Source organism: Tenrec ecaudatus, chromosome 18 (genome assembly GCF_050624435.1).
Source record: "Tenrec ecaudatus isolate mTenEca1 chromosome 18, mTenEca1.hap1, whole genome shotgun sequence".
In the NCBI taxonomy this organism is placed as follows: Eukaryota; Metazoa; Chordata; class Mammalia; order Afrosoricida; family Tenrecidae; genus Tenrec; species Tenrec ecaudatus.
The window spans coordinates 67,426,803-67,441,742 of record NC_134547.1 but is presented as its reverse complement, the minus strand read 5'-3'; the positions used below and the strand labels follow the sequence as shown (position 1 = coordinate 67,441,742).

Genomic DNA, 14,940 nt, shown 5'->3' with positions numbered 1-14,940 from the left:
TCCTCATCAAATCCAAGGGGCGTGAGCAGAGCAAAGACATGAGAAAGATAAATGGACCCATAAGGGATGATGGACAAGACTGAACAGTTTGAGCATCAGGACTGAAAGTGATTGGATTATGTAGCACCAAAGGATCTCCAACTTTAGAAATCCCCGTCCATCAAATGTACACTAAACTTGCAAGAGGAATTTTTTTTCCCAGTAGCCTAAGCTACCTCAAGCCAAAGAGGTGCGAGACTATTGCACTTGTAAGAGAGGCAGAGTTGACACACGGAGAGGCCCTAGGAAAGAGAGAGGAGTTGGGTAGCTCATTGTGCAGAAGGTGTTTTAAGCACGTGCTAATGGTTCAGTGTTTTTCTTCCACCCACCCGCTGTCCACCTAGCATGGGAAAATGAACAGACTGCTACACCACTATGAACTGAGCCTCAGCTTTTCTATTTTGTCTTAGTCTTGGGGACCTCCAGTCTACAAATCATGGCCATTCTTTCTTGGAAGGAAAACACGCTTGAGGAGGACCCTTTAAGGGATGGTAAACTCGCAGATGTATCTCTTGCTGCTCCGGCAGACCTCGTCACTCCACTTGCCCTGAGCCGACTGGGAGAACAGGACACAGTTTTCCCGTTTGCCACCGCTCGGCTGAGCCCGGTCCCAGTTCAGGAAGGAGATGGCAGTTCCATGGACATCGACAAACTTGCCTTCGGTGACCATGTCGTTGATGCCCACCCAGAAGTCGTTGACACCAGGCAGGCTTTTCTTCCCATAGTCTCGGAGGGCATTGGTCTCATCTGAGTTTCTGGGGATCACCAGGGTGCCTCCCTTGGAGATGCAGTCTTCGTTGGCTTCGTGGAAATGCTTCGAGACTTCGGAGGCCAGGTAGCATTTCTTGTGAAATTTTGTGCCTCGGAGACAGACTGTGAAGGAGTGAAATCAGACATAGTAAGATGCTTTTTGAGTGTGAGACACATAGGGCCAGACCTGGCAAATATCCGGGGATGCTTGTGGAATGAATGGTGTGTGATGGTAATGATGAGTTAACATTAACCAAAGGTTTTATGTGTGCCAGGCATTTCATAGAATATTAATTTATAATCATATTTTGGTTATGATATCATAAGCCATCTTATATCACGGATTTAAGTAATAATGGCAACAACTTATTGAAGTCTTCTTTTATTGCCTCTGTTTTACAGAGCAGGGTGTTGAAGTTGGGGAATGTTAGTTGTAACAACTTAGCAAGTAAAAAGGTAACTGACAGAGCACCACGATCATACTGTAAGAAACCCAAGTCCGCCCGTAACAGAGCTCAATGCTTCATGCTACTCAATAAACACAGGTCGGTTTGTTTGTGTTGCTAGCTATTTATGGGGCCTTCAACAAATGACTAGAAAAATTCCATTACTTCTCATTTCACTTTTGAGCCTCCCTCCTAATGCCGGAATTCCCTTGTGACTTTAGGAACTAGATGCTATTTCATAATTATTAAAATAAAGAACTAAATCAACTTCTGACTTAGCCTAAGGAGGGTCAGTGGTTTCCTTGCCCAGCTAACTGAAGCTCTGGCAACAGTTTAGTGTATCTAGGAGGAACCAAAGTTACAGACAGCTTTAGGCCTCCTGGCAAGAGAATAGGAGTGCCTGGGTGGTACTGAGCTGCTCACCAGAAGTTGGCATTCGAATCACCCGGGGTGCCTCCGAAGAGAGGCCTGGTGACCTACTTCTGGAAAATCAGTCTCAGCAAGCCCCGTGGCATCATTTTTCACCTGGAAAGCCAGGCTCTAGTGTGGAAGCGCCTCGCTCTAAAGGTTTTTCGGAGATTGATGTGCAGTTTGTGTGTATAAAGTATCTGTAGTGTCCAGTTGTGAGTAGAGGGTGAACAAACTCTGTCCCTCTCCTGCACAAGCATTTGACTAACACTTTACTTTCGACTTCCAATCGCCTGGAAAGCTTAGGAGGGGAATACATCTCCTGTGTTACTAGGCAACATTGTTTTGATAAAAGTGGCCCCTGGTTGGCAGCGTACATCAGGGCCTGGGAGTTACAAATAGTTGATGACAAGCATGGCTTCAGATGTCCTGAAGCAGGGCTTCTTGTCATTGGCAGGTCTCTCGAGGGAATCCTGGAAGTTTTGTTTCTGGGGATTTTGTAAACAGGGCATTGACTCCTTGAGGTCTAGACATGTGTGCCAGGGGGTTCCTGTGCCTCCCCAGTTCTCCCCTTCATGTAGAAGAGCTCCCCGAGCTCTCAACCCAAGCAATCTTACCTACTAGTAACAGTGGATCAGGAATCATCCCTACAGAACAGTCTAGAACCACCTCCTGTGATTCCTTAACCTTTATGGAAGCAGAGTGGGTTTGAACCGATGACATTCCAGTTAGTAGCCCAGTGCTTAACCACTGCACTACCAGGGTTCCTTCGGGGACTCTACTGTCATGGAAGAGGAGCATCATTGCCCTGCGGGCCAGCTGTGGTCCTGGCCAGTGGCATTTCCAGTGTTCTCTTGTACAGAAGGGCCCCAGTGAGCCTGTGTTTACTGAACCTCAGCTCTCCACTGAGCACTTAGTAAACATCCAGGGAACATAAAGCACTCATAGTTTAGCCAGGCCATGCTTATAATTGCTTCCATTATGTTTCACTACCCATTAGAAATAAATTACAGCTGACTTCCACAATATACTCCCGAAATACCTATTTTTCATATCCATGCCGCCCATCCACAGGCTGGCTGACGCTAGGAGAACTGGAAGACAGACCAATCTGATTTCTGGAAATGCTTCTCTCTTCCACCTTTGGGCATCGAGGTCTGGCTTGTGTAACAATCCCGGGACACATCTCTGGCGTGCCAGTATGTCATTTCCAAGGTGACTTCCAGAATAGGATGTGCATTTTGAATCCCTGACGCTCCATTCCTTTTTCTGTTTCTGTTGGGACAAGCCACCAGTACATGGAGCAGAGCCTCACCTACCTGTCTGTAGGGCCTGCATTTCCTTCAGGGCGTTGACTTCCCTCCAGAGCTTTTCAACTTGAGTCTTCAGGTCTCCATCCTTCTCTGGGGGTGGGAGAAGAGAAACGAAAAGTCTAAGATTAGAGAAAAATAAATAGTTGAAGTCTTAGAATTGAAATTCCACTATGAGGCTAGTTTTGATTATGCCAAGTCCAATGTCATGAAAAAATAACACAGGATGAAAACTTGGGCAAGAAGATTGATCAGAACTCTGTCCCCACCCCACCCCCACCCCCCAAAAAAACCACCCACCCCAAACTCACTTCCAGCAAGCTGATGCTGATTTATAGCAACTCTACTGGACAGAGTAGAACTTCTCCTAGGGTTTCTGAGGCTGTAAATCTTTATAGGAGGAGATAGACTTGTTTTTCTTTCAGAGTGACAGATGAGTTCAAACTGCTGACCTTGGGGTCATAAACCCAAGGCCATGGGGGCTCCTTTCACACATAATAGGGACAGCTCCAAGCCAAACCAAACTCACTGCCATCGAGTCCATGCTGACTCATAGGGACCTCCTGTGGGTTTCTAATACTGTAACTGCTTCCAGGAGTCAAAAGCCCCGTTTTTCTCCAGTGGAGCTGCAGGTGGTTTCAAACCGCTGACCATGCTACTCACAGCCCAACACATAACCACTGCACCACCAGGGCTCCTAATGAGCACTGCCAGTATTTGTTGAGTGATAAACACTTTTTGGTCTGTAAAATATTTCAGCGGTCTTCATGTGGTCCTGAAGGAAAGAAAATGAGACCCCCATTGATGATGAGCCACATGAATGAAGGGGGTGGGCAGATAAGCGGCAGAGTTCAGGTTCAATCCCATGTGGGGCTCTAATTTCTCCTGTCCTTAAGCTCCGTTCCCAGCTGATGATCACATATGATTGCTCCGAGGAGGGAGAAACCCTCTCCATGGAGAAGCGTGGTGTCACAAAGGGAAAGGATGTGGCCGGAAGGGTCAAGGACAAATTCCTGTCTATTAGCAATCAGCAACCTGATTGGAGTGGAATGTAGGGAATGAGCCAAAAGCAGTGGTTCTCAACCTTTCCCGTGCTGTGGCTTTTTCATAGTTCCTCATGTTATGGTGACCCCAACCATAAAATTGTTTCTGTTGCTACTTCATAACTGAAATTTTGCTACTGTTATGAATCATCATGTAAATATCTGATATGCAGGATGTATTTTCATTGTGTCAAATGGAACATCATGAAAGCATAGTGATGAATCACAAAACAGTATGTCATTATATATTGTGAAATATTTATTTCTAATGACAAATAAATGAAATTTTGTCTTGAAGCATGGTATAGCATGGGTAACAGTCTTAATATAACAACAGTAAGCTCCGCTGCTACATTCTGCGACAGTATACATAAAAAGCCAAAGTCAGTGTGAAGGTTGAGACTCGCCTGTTGACAGACAGAAGAGCAGTGTCTCAGTTCCTAAGACCATCAGAAATATGTGTTTTCCGATGGTCTTAGGTAAGGTGACCAGATTTTAACATTGGTAAAGCGGGACACCATTGATGGGGGGAGGGGGTTCTTGATTAAAAATGTGGTCTATATGGAGCAACAAAAATTTTCATAGAACACAAAAATAGTATTATATATTTTTAAATGCCAACATAAGTGCAATTTATAAATATAATACATTTAAAATTATGTATAGCATTATTTTATTCTTTGGCACATTTCTCATTTGAGTGAATTTTTTTAGTAGATTGCTGTCGTTTAAAATGTCATGAAATTTTTCACAAGAATTTGTTAAATTATATTTCACACATAAAATGGCTTTCAGAGTCTCAACACTTAATTGTGATTTTTCTGATATCCACACTTTATTTACCGTAGAAAAAACGCGTTCAGTCGCAGCATTAGTTCCTGGTAAGGACAGCATGTATTCCACAATTTTTAGTGCTTCATTGTATGGAACATGGTTTGTTTCAAAATGATGAAATATTTCTAACCATTAGTTCTCTATTATGATTTTTGCTGATGTCCAAGATTTAACCTTTTCCTTATCAATATAATTTTTTAATAATGATACCACATTCAGAAGATCATTTTTGGAAATGTTACTATATGGGAAATTTTGAGTAATATGATTAAATGATTTTTGCACATCGTTCCAATTAAGTTCTTGTTTTAATGTAACCCAATGAAAATATTCAATATCATTGTAATGTACCGTCCACTCTTCTAAATAATCTATTCAGTTACTATAGAACTTTTTAACGTGATTCATGATATCTGCACGATTTATTGCACCTTGTTCTTCTAGCTGGCTTATACTATTATGGATAGTTAACGGAAGAAAATTATTTTCTAACTGCTCTTGATACTGAAATTTTAAATTATTAACTTCATTTGCTACTTTGATTACCAAAATTTTGTCACCTTCAATAAGTTTTATAGCATTTTGAAAAAGAGCTGTTTGATTATGTGAACTCTAGCCAGATATTTGAAGATTCTTTTTCAAAAACCTCTTGTAAAATTCTAGGACATTTATTCTGTGATAGAAAGTAGGATTTCAAAGAATCATATATTTTCAAAATTCTTTCGACAGCTGGCAAAAGAGCTAACCAGCACATTTTACTGTATTCAAGTATTTTCTGATATTTGACTTCCGCACTTTCACAAAATTCTTAAAGCATTTCAACGTGCACAGTGTATATATAGAAATAAGAATATATTTTAATAACAATATTTTTCACATCTACGGGCAACAAATCGGCAGCTGTTTGAATGGCATTATGTATATTCCCTTTCCTGTTCTCCTGCCATTCCCTAGCTTGTCATGCATTCTTTCCAAAAATCGGAACTTTTTTAAAACACCGCGGGACAAATTGTTAAAGATCGGAACTGTCCCACCAAAAGCGGGAGGTCTGGTCACCTTAGTCTTAGGCGACCCCTGTGAAAGGGTCATTCGACCCCTCAAAGGGATCTCGACCCACAGGCTGAGAATCGCTGTCCTAAAGAGTCTTCCCAGCTGTTCTTGACTAGCCCACGAGAAGGAAGTCTAAAAAAAAAAGTTGAAAAATTGAAAATGCCAAATCTGATGGGATCTTAGGTTGACAGTTTATCCGGGACTCATAATAATAAATCATTAAAAATATATATTAAAATCCCCTGTGCCTCTCTCGCCCCCCTACCCCATCCCCGGTGTGCTCAGGAGCTCAATCCTCGCCATAATCTCATAAGGTAAACGTTATCATTAGCTCTATTTCACATAAAGGAAAAAAAGAGACATAGAAAGGTGAATTTAAAAAAAAAGAAAGAAAGAAAAGAACGGTGAATTTCTTAGAACGACCAATGAAATCCATAGATTGACTAAAGGTCACCCAGCGAGCTAGTAAGGTGCAGATTCAAGATTTGAACCTCACAGACTCACGCCTGTTCTTCTCCCATCTTCTGCAGTGATTGCCTTCACCTCCTTGGTCCCTAAGTGTCTTAGAGGAGATGCTAAAAGTGTGGTAAGAACTGGCCACAGCTGCTTCTCTGTGGGGTGCCATCTACAGACTATTGCTGTCCTGGATTTTTAAATGAAGGTCCCTGTTCTGAACTTGCCAAATTCATGGTGCCTTTAAGTGTATGTTTCTCAGGCCAGGTCTTCCCAATTTCCGAGTCAGGAAAATGTCATCTTGGGTCTCCCACCTCTGTTTCACTTACTGCTACTCATTAATTCCTAAAGCATCCCACTACTCAGCTCTGAAATATTAGTAGCCCCAAAATTTCCTAGAAGGGATGAATCATTCCAGAATAAATATTAGAAGGCACCCAAAATGCAAAACTGCAGCTGCTGGGATGAGAGTCACCTCCCAGCCCTCTTAGCTTCTTGTCCCGCATCATTCTCCAGGTGGCTGCTCTCCTTGTTGGTAAGTGTGAAGTATTGTGTACATGCAACAAAGGGCACCCATGCCGCATCGACTCCACCATGAGAAAGGACGGTTGACTCATGAATGCAACACATACTTTGCTATGAAGTACCAGGCAAACCTCGAGTTTGCAGCTAATCCTCTCAATCACCAATTTAGTTAAAAAACAATCTTCCGTTTTATTGCTGTTCTCCAAAAGCAGGTCCAGTTTAGAAATGCAGAAACAATTCTTAGAAGAAATGACCAATGCACATATGGAAAAAAAAAGTGCTCAGCCTCGGTAACAGTAAAAGAAATTCAGTAGAAAGTGGCTTGGGTTTTGTTTCTCAGGTTGATAAGGCTCGGCATGATGAGAGGATGTTGTATTGGCAGCAGGTGGGGAATGGATACACGCACACTGCAGAGGAGAGCGAAGGCTGGGGCTGTCATCTCAGGAGACAGTAGGTGCGAGAAGCTTATCATCTTACTTCTGTAGATATATATCATAGCATGCTAGCATGGGAATCAATCTATGTGCACAAAGCAGTTCTTTGGGACATTGTTTCTAAGCGAGATGGATGAATGAATACAAGCTTGCCAAGGGAGAATGGACCCTATAAATCATAGCCTGGATGCACAGTGGAATATCACACGGCTGTTAAGGGAATGAGGTCATGCCTCCTTCCTCATGCTTCACTGTCATCCGTGGCTGTACAGGATTCAACAGATGAAAGAAACTCATTGTCTGCCAACTGCTCAGTTGTAAAAATATCCATTTTAAAATTGTGCATTTGGAAGGAAAAAAAAGGCCCAGGAATATTACCACTGGACAGTTAACAGTGGACAATTCTTCAGAGAGGATTGAGAGATGAGCTGGGGGGTTTGCTTCTTAGTTTACATACTTTGGTGCTATGTTCAGGTTTTTAAAGATTTTTAGAAGTGCATGTCCGTGTGTGTGTGTGTGTGTGTGTGTGTGTGTACACGTGTGTGATATGGCCAGTGGAGACTGCGGGGAGAAAAGTTGTTTGATAAGTCTAATAGCTCATTGCTTCATTTACTGTAGAATTGATCTTCTTTGGTCTAATGGCAAAAATTAGTAAAACCTGCTTTGCAGGGAGAGGATGATACTGTCACCAAGTCATTACTGACTCATAGTAGCCCCCTGTGGGTTTCTGAGATTGTAACTGTGCATGGGAATAGAAATCCTAATGTTTCTCTGAGGAGGAGATGCTGGTGATTTCGAACTGCTGACCATGTGGATCGCAGACCAACTCATAACCACTATGCTGTCAGGGCTCCTTTTAAGATAGATATCAATTGGATATTATCCAATGAATTAAATAAATGACAGTTTGTGCTTTGTGCATATGTCTATCGAGAGAAAATGAGACAGAAAAAAACATGGTTGTGACCCAAACTGTCATTTCTTCAAAAGCCCCACAGTTCACACACACACACACACACACACACACACACACACACACACACACACACACACACACATTTCCCTGCCCAACGACTCCCTGCCACAAGGTCACCCGCCTAGCGGTGAAACGGGCTGACCACAGCCATCAGCCACACCGCCTGCTTGTCTCGCTTCTTCCTCCTCCTCCCCGCCCTCGTCTTCAGCAAGAGACATCCTCAGCTACATGAAACCCTCGGTTCTCATTAAAAGAGGTCTCAGGGAAGTATAACATTGTATAAGAAGAAAATCCCACACGAAGAACTTGACATCAGACCTAGATTTTAGTGAAAGTCCCTGGAAAAGGTCACTTCTCTGTATCAAATCAAACAGAACATGGCAAACACCCTGCTGCGCTGATGGGCTGCTCACGTCTGGGGTCCAATCAAGATTTTAGGTGTGTGTATGCGCACGTGCGCGCACACGCGCGTTGTGTTATCAATGAAAAGAAATTAAGAAGGCAATAGTAGTGCCCTGGTATTTAGCTGAAGACATCTTGAAAATATGTAAATACCTTTGACTGAGTATAATTTGGACTGAACATCACCCTGGGCCTTGGTGCTTTTCTTCTTTTGTTTTGGTTTCAGCGCATTACAAAGCGCCATCCTCCTGGTCCTTTGAAAGCTTTTGCTTTGGTTTAACAAGCAAGCCAATTTTGCCCAGTTCAAGCCATCCCAAATGTGGGATGCCATGGAGACTTCGTTTTGTAATATCTCTCTCAAACACTAATGTATGACTTTGGTCATCGAAGCCTTTTACGTTACAGAGTGGTTCGATGTCTCTGCCATGAAGACATGTCCATATTAGTATAGACTACTCAGGTGCTGCCGGAGCTATAGAGTTATAGCTGCTTAGTCAGTTTAGCAGCCCAGTGGCATAGGGGGCTATGCCAGCCACAGAGAGTAGCTGCTGTTCTGCAATACATTTAACACGGTTATATGTATATTCACACTCAATAAGATTATAGTAGTGTACAAGTACCTTTTATGTACATGAAAAGCAGTGTAACCTACTAATAATCTATTCGGCCTGCCACACCGTTCAGAACACCAGATGCCCACCTACCCCAGGAACCTCCCTCTGAAGATCAATTTAAGTCCACTTGGCAATGGCTATGCAATAGGGAAGATTTTAACCTGAAAAAAGTTGTGTGTGTGTGTGTATGTTGCTTGCTGCCACTCTACCAGTTAAAAAAACAAAATTTAAAAAGCCCTGCCATATGATTTCTTTTTCTCTTTTTTTGGGGGGGAGGGCATATGATATCTAGATGTAGCAAATTGTCCTGGCAAATGACAAGTTCCCTCAAGCCCCTGAAACTTCACATTTACCCGATGGCCGGGAGCTGTCCCCAAGGACCAGCTCCTGGAGGAAGGTGAGATGGGCACTAGTTAGCCCCTTCCCTGTCCAAGCAGCTTTGCCGGGAGAGGGGCTGATTACCTTTCACTCGGCGTTTGCTGTGCTTCCTGCCTTTTAACTTGGAAGTGTGGCTGGTGGTCTGGTCCAGGAACAAGGTGATAACCAGGATGCAGATGACAAGTCCCCTCTTGGCCATGACTCTCTCCCGGGCAGGCAGGCCAGGCCGCTCTGAGCAGCTGTGGATGAAGCAAGTTGGTAGCCCAGCTGCATCTTGCCAGGGAAAGCCTGTGACCGGCTTTATAAGCGTGAGCAGCGACGGTTGGCTGCAAGCCCCGCCGATGATGGGTTTGCCGCCTCTGCTGGCCGCAGCATAAGGTAGCCCCTTGTTCTCAGGCCTCGTGTTAGACACTTTTATTTTCCTCCTGTGTTTCCTAGTTGTGTCTTTTCCAGAGTGCATCTGGATTTTGCCTGCTTTCTCCCCTTTTTTCGTTCCTTTTGAAGTTAAGAGTCCAGGAAATGGGAGGTCCCAGTTCTTCAGTCTTGGTTTTAGAGTTCTGACGCTCCCGTAATGTTCCCGGGGATGGGCTATGTTCTGTTTGCAGGGCCAACAAGTAACAATAACAGAACAGAAGAGTTACTGCTTGTGTGTGTGATGCCACAAGGGCACTGCAGCCCAACCGTTACTGCTGCACACGCTCAGGTGCCGTGTCGTCTCCACAGAAAGAGCACATGGAGGTGGCGATGATGTGCTCCAAGGATCTTATTGGTGGCAGCTGGCTTGGATTCTGTGATAAAATCTAAGCCCCACCTCAGTCTATTGCAGAGTCATTATGAATTATATTCTTGAGCAGACATACCTCAGGAGAAATAAAAATATATAAGATGAATTATTTCCATATTTTTTTTTGCTCTGCCTTCCCTTCCTTTCCAGGGCTATTTTCCTAAAGTTACTGTGAAATGTCAACTCTAGTTATCTTTCGGACCCCCTGTCACCCGGCTGTTCCTGTGAAACCACCCCAAACACATTACATAACACGCTCAGACGGATTCTATAAAAACATTAAAGAAATGAGGGGCGTCCTGTGATAGTTCTTACCTTAAAAATGGGCTTGAAGGAAAGTTCTGGAGCCCTTCTAAGCTTCTGCCTCAGAAGCAGTGGACTTTGAAACAGCGTAACCAAGTCAGAATGAGCTGGGCCCAGGGGCAAGGCCTCTGCACGCTCTACAACCTTATCAGCAAGACTAGGCACCGGGAACCAAGACAGGGGACATGAGCTGCAGATTACAGAAGGTCTGAAGGGTCCATCTTATTTTGCCTGTATTGACGGGGTTGCTCTTCTTTTAAACAACATGGTTAGACTTTTGCTTCCTTTGCAATTCTAGTGTGGAAAACCACAGTCTAACCCGTGGACACCTCCTCCCAGCCAAAGCCACTCACAGCCCACCACTACCAAGGTCCGGCCACTAACGGAACGACCCTGATGTAGAAGCACCTGGTTGGATGTGGCAATGGAAGTGTGAAATCTAAGAGCAAGATGCTACATAAACCGCCTGTGCATGCTCTGTAGGCTCTGGGATCTCAAGACAGTCACTAACCCTCGCTGGGTCCTTACTCGTCCTCCCAGTGGCACCAGGGGTGGTTAATTTACAAGGCTGTTGGCAAGAGTAAATGGGAGAACAGCCCTAAAGCACTTGGCATCGCCTTTAGTGCTTAATATTGTTGCTGTTGAAAGATGTTGAGTTGATTCCAATGCAGAGCAACCATTTAGGACACAGTAGAATTGCCCCACAGGGTTTCCCGGACTGTCAACTTCTTTTTCCCTCCAACAGTTTTATTGGCATATAATTCACATACCATACCATTCTATCGTTCCGTCGCATCAAGAAGGGTTGTACGATCATCACCACAATCCATTTTAGAACATTTTCTTTGTGCTTGTTTGTATCCATTGTTATTAACTCCCCATTTCTCCCCAACCTCCCTTGCATATCATACCCATCAAGGACCCATTAATCTAGTTAGTCTCTATAGATCTACCTATCCTGGATTTCATACCCAGAAAAACATTTAAAAAAAACAAATAAACACAATACCAAAGTCAAACAGATAAAAACCTCAATCAAAAAGAAAGCAGAAAACATTAAAAACTAGATCAGTTTTGCATCTTTCTCCCCAACTTCTGGTGGGTTCAAACCACAGACCTTTCAGTTAGGAGCTGAGCAACCAGGGTTCCTTCCAAGGCTTAATAATTATTCTATTAACCACTCTGGTAATGTTGATGATGCTATCTGTAATAGCCTTACCACTAATTATGAGTATTCTCCATGTACAGAATACCAGGCCTTTTCAATCCTCAGAGCAAGCCTATGGGCTAAGTATCCCATGCTGGACTTGAGTGAAATTGAGCTTCCGGAAAGTTATGTGAACTTGTCCAGAGTTACTTCAATCCTAAGGGACTGAGAAGGAATCAAAATCTAGTTTTGGCTGACCTCAAAAGAGTTCTCTTTTTATCTGGACTCTGGGAATGGGCTTTGATTTGATTAGTGGGAAAGGATTGTGATTGATCTTATAACTGACCCTAGCTGCTTTTTTGTCATATTCCCAAATCCGTTGTTCTGAGAAGAGATTTCAAGCAATAGGATCATGGTGGAAAGCTAACGATCTTTGATGCCTGCTGTGTACAAAGGAGAATGATAAAGACAAGGTGTCTTTTTTCCTTCCGAGTCAATCTATATTGTTGCTAAGCTCGTTTTTTCTTTCCAATAAAGCCTTTGACACCTTTTGATTTATTTTTCTTCTTTCTTTGAACCAGAGCCTAAAGCCGGTGCCTTTTTTCTTAATCAAACATCTGAAGATTCACTTCTTCTCCCTCTAATACCGGAGCTCCTCAGCACAGCTTCTGACTGCTCACTTTCTCTCTAGATCAGTGGTTCTCAACCTTCCTAATGCCGTGACCCTTTAATACAGTTCATGTTGTGGTGACCCCCCCCCCAACCATAAAATGATTTCGTTACTACTTCATAACTGTAATTTTGCTACTGTTATGAATTGGGCAACTCCTGTGCAAAGCTCGTTTGACCCCTAAAGGGATTGGGAACCCACAGTTTGAGAACCGCTGCTCTAGATGATCTCATTCATCTTCATGGTAACATCTCTCACTGTGACCCCCAAATTCACCTCCTCCACTTGCCTCTCCTCCCTTTGGACTTGAATTTCCAGTAATCCACTTAACATACAGACTTTGAAATCTATTATGATCTAGGTTTACTTCTACAGTATCCCCCACTAGTGTGCCATGTGAATTCCCTCAGTAACACCAACAGTTAAGTGTTTGACTCTAAACCAAAAGGTAGGTGGTTCAAACCCACTCAGAGGTACCTCAGAAGTAAGACCTGGTGACCTGGAAGGAATATGGGTCTTTTCTGACATACATGAAGTCACCATGAGACAAGATCTACTCGATGGCCACTGGTTTGGTTCTGGGTACTGTTCAGCGAGTGAACAAAGTCCCTGTCTTCCCTGTCACAGTTCATCATTCTGACATCCACCCAACAAGGCGATTTAGAAACTCGGGAGTCACTTTTCCCTTCATTGTCTGTGACACAAAATCCAGATTCTCACAGCTCACGAGGCCCTGTGTGATACATACTATTCAGTGATCTTCCTCATTACCTTTCCGGCAACAAGCCTATGGTTCCCACCTCCATATTCATAGTTACTCACACTCATTCCTCTCTCCAAACAGCATCCCATTTGAAGTCACCAAGAGCATTTGTTCTAACCCATCTCCTGTCCAACTAAAATGAGTTTTCTCCACATCGCTGTGATTGTCACTCTCCTACTGAACACCCTCCTGCCTTTCCATTGTACCCTCCTGTGTTAGTCTGAGTACACTAGAGAAACAAATCCAGAGACACTCATATGTACTTAAGAGAGAGATTTATGTCAAAGAGTAATTGTATATTAGGAAAACATCTCAGCCCAGTCTAGATCAAGTCCATACGTTTGATATTAGCCCATTAGCCCATATGTCCAATACCAACCTATAAAGTCCTCTTCAGACTCAAACAACACAAGCAATGATGCCAAATGCAGGAAGATCACAGGCCGGTGGATAGAAAGTCTTGTGGCTCCAGTGGCGGTGGAAGCATCTCAGCGCTGGCGTGTGTCTTCACATGGCTCCTCCAGCTCCAGGGCTCTTGATTCCAGCAGCATAGCTCCATGTGGCTTGTCAACAGGAATGTGTAGCAGAGAGCGTGTGTGTCTAGCCTCCAGGGAGGAAGACAGGAGTTCCCAGAATCCTCAGGAGAAGGCCATGCCCACCCAGAGACCTCATTGCCTATGACCTGATTGACAGGCTAGACTCCACCCCTTCGCTCAAGGTAACAGGAGATTATGTAACTGCCATACTACCCACTGCCCTAGATTTAATTCCTACTTCTAGCAACCTAACAAGGAAGAGTAAAACTAGTTTTAGTGGCTGTAAATCTTTATGGGAGCAGATAGCCTCATCTTTCTCCCATAGAGCAACCAGTGGTTTCAAACTGCTGACCCTTTGGTTAACAGCCCAACTTGTAACCTACTACATCATCAGGGCTCCTTCATTGCATGTAACAAAATCCAGATTCTTATCGTGTATGAAACCTGGTGTGATAGTATGTGATGCTCCCTGTTAGAGACCTTGATCACAAAGGCCTTGTGCTAGTTTTGAAGCCTACTCGGGGCTCCCTCACTCCCTCTGTGTCTTTCCATGGGCCTCTCCTCTGCCACTAGAGCCCACCCCTTCCCAACTGTGAACTATGCATGTACACCCAAATTCGCACTATTTGCATATGTCTGGCTCCTTGTCCTTTGAGTCTGAACTCAATATCACCTCCGCAGGCATCCCTTCCCCATCTATTGATTTACGATGGGCCTACTTCATTATTCTCCATCAAAGTACCCTGTGTCCTTTATAGTCACTATTGCAAATTGATGTCAATTTTTAAGTGCATTTCCTCAATCAATTTACTTTCGGAATGTAAGCTAGGTTGTTTGTAAGCCTTCACAGGCCAGGGGTGTGTTGGCTTACCCTGCTCATGCATGTAGCACAGTCCCTGGCACATAATACTTGCTTGAGGCAAACAAGGAGACTTGAAAAACTCATTGAACATATGTACAAATATGCTTGATACAAATGAAGTATGGAATACTATAAGACCTGTAAGAGCCCCCAGTAAAATGATTTACAAGTAAAGAAAGATACATTCTATTATTTTTTCATTCCACTCTCCCA

The 14,940-nt window shown here is 43.5% G+C and overlaps 1 protein-coding gene across 1 annotated transcript; it reads right to left on the bottom strand.

Annotated features, from left to right (window-relative positions):
* Window positions 1-520: 520 nt before the first annotated feature.
* CLEC3A (C-type lectin domain family 3 member A) lies at window positions 521-9,861 on the bottom strand. Its single transcript, XM_075537438.1, has 3 exons — window positions 9,747-9,861; window positions 2,963-3,046; window positions 521-912 (listed from the first exon to the last, which is right to left on the bottom strand). Exons 1-3 carry the CDS (start codon window positions 9,859-9,861, stop codon window positions 521-523), a joined length of 591 nt encoding a protein of 196 aa, XP_075393553.1.
* Between the last annotated feature and the right edge of the window lie 5,079 nt (window positions 9,862-14,940).

Excerpts from the sequence above, each read along its gene's own strand:
- CLEC3A (XM_075537438.1), bottom strand. The coding sequence starts at position 9,861 with ATGGCCAAGAGGGGACTTGTCATCTGCATCCTGGTTATCACCTTGTTC. Across the intron at positions 3,047-9,746 it reads CAGCAAACGCCGAGTGAAAG|AGAAGGATGGAGACCTGAAG; the intron begins GTAATCAGCCCC and ends TCCCACCCCCAG. Across the intron at positions 913-2,962 it reads AATGCAGGCCCTACAGACAG|TCTGTCTCCGAGGCACAAAA; the intron begins GTAGGTGAGGCT and ends ACTCCTTCACAG.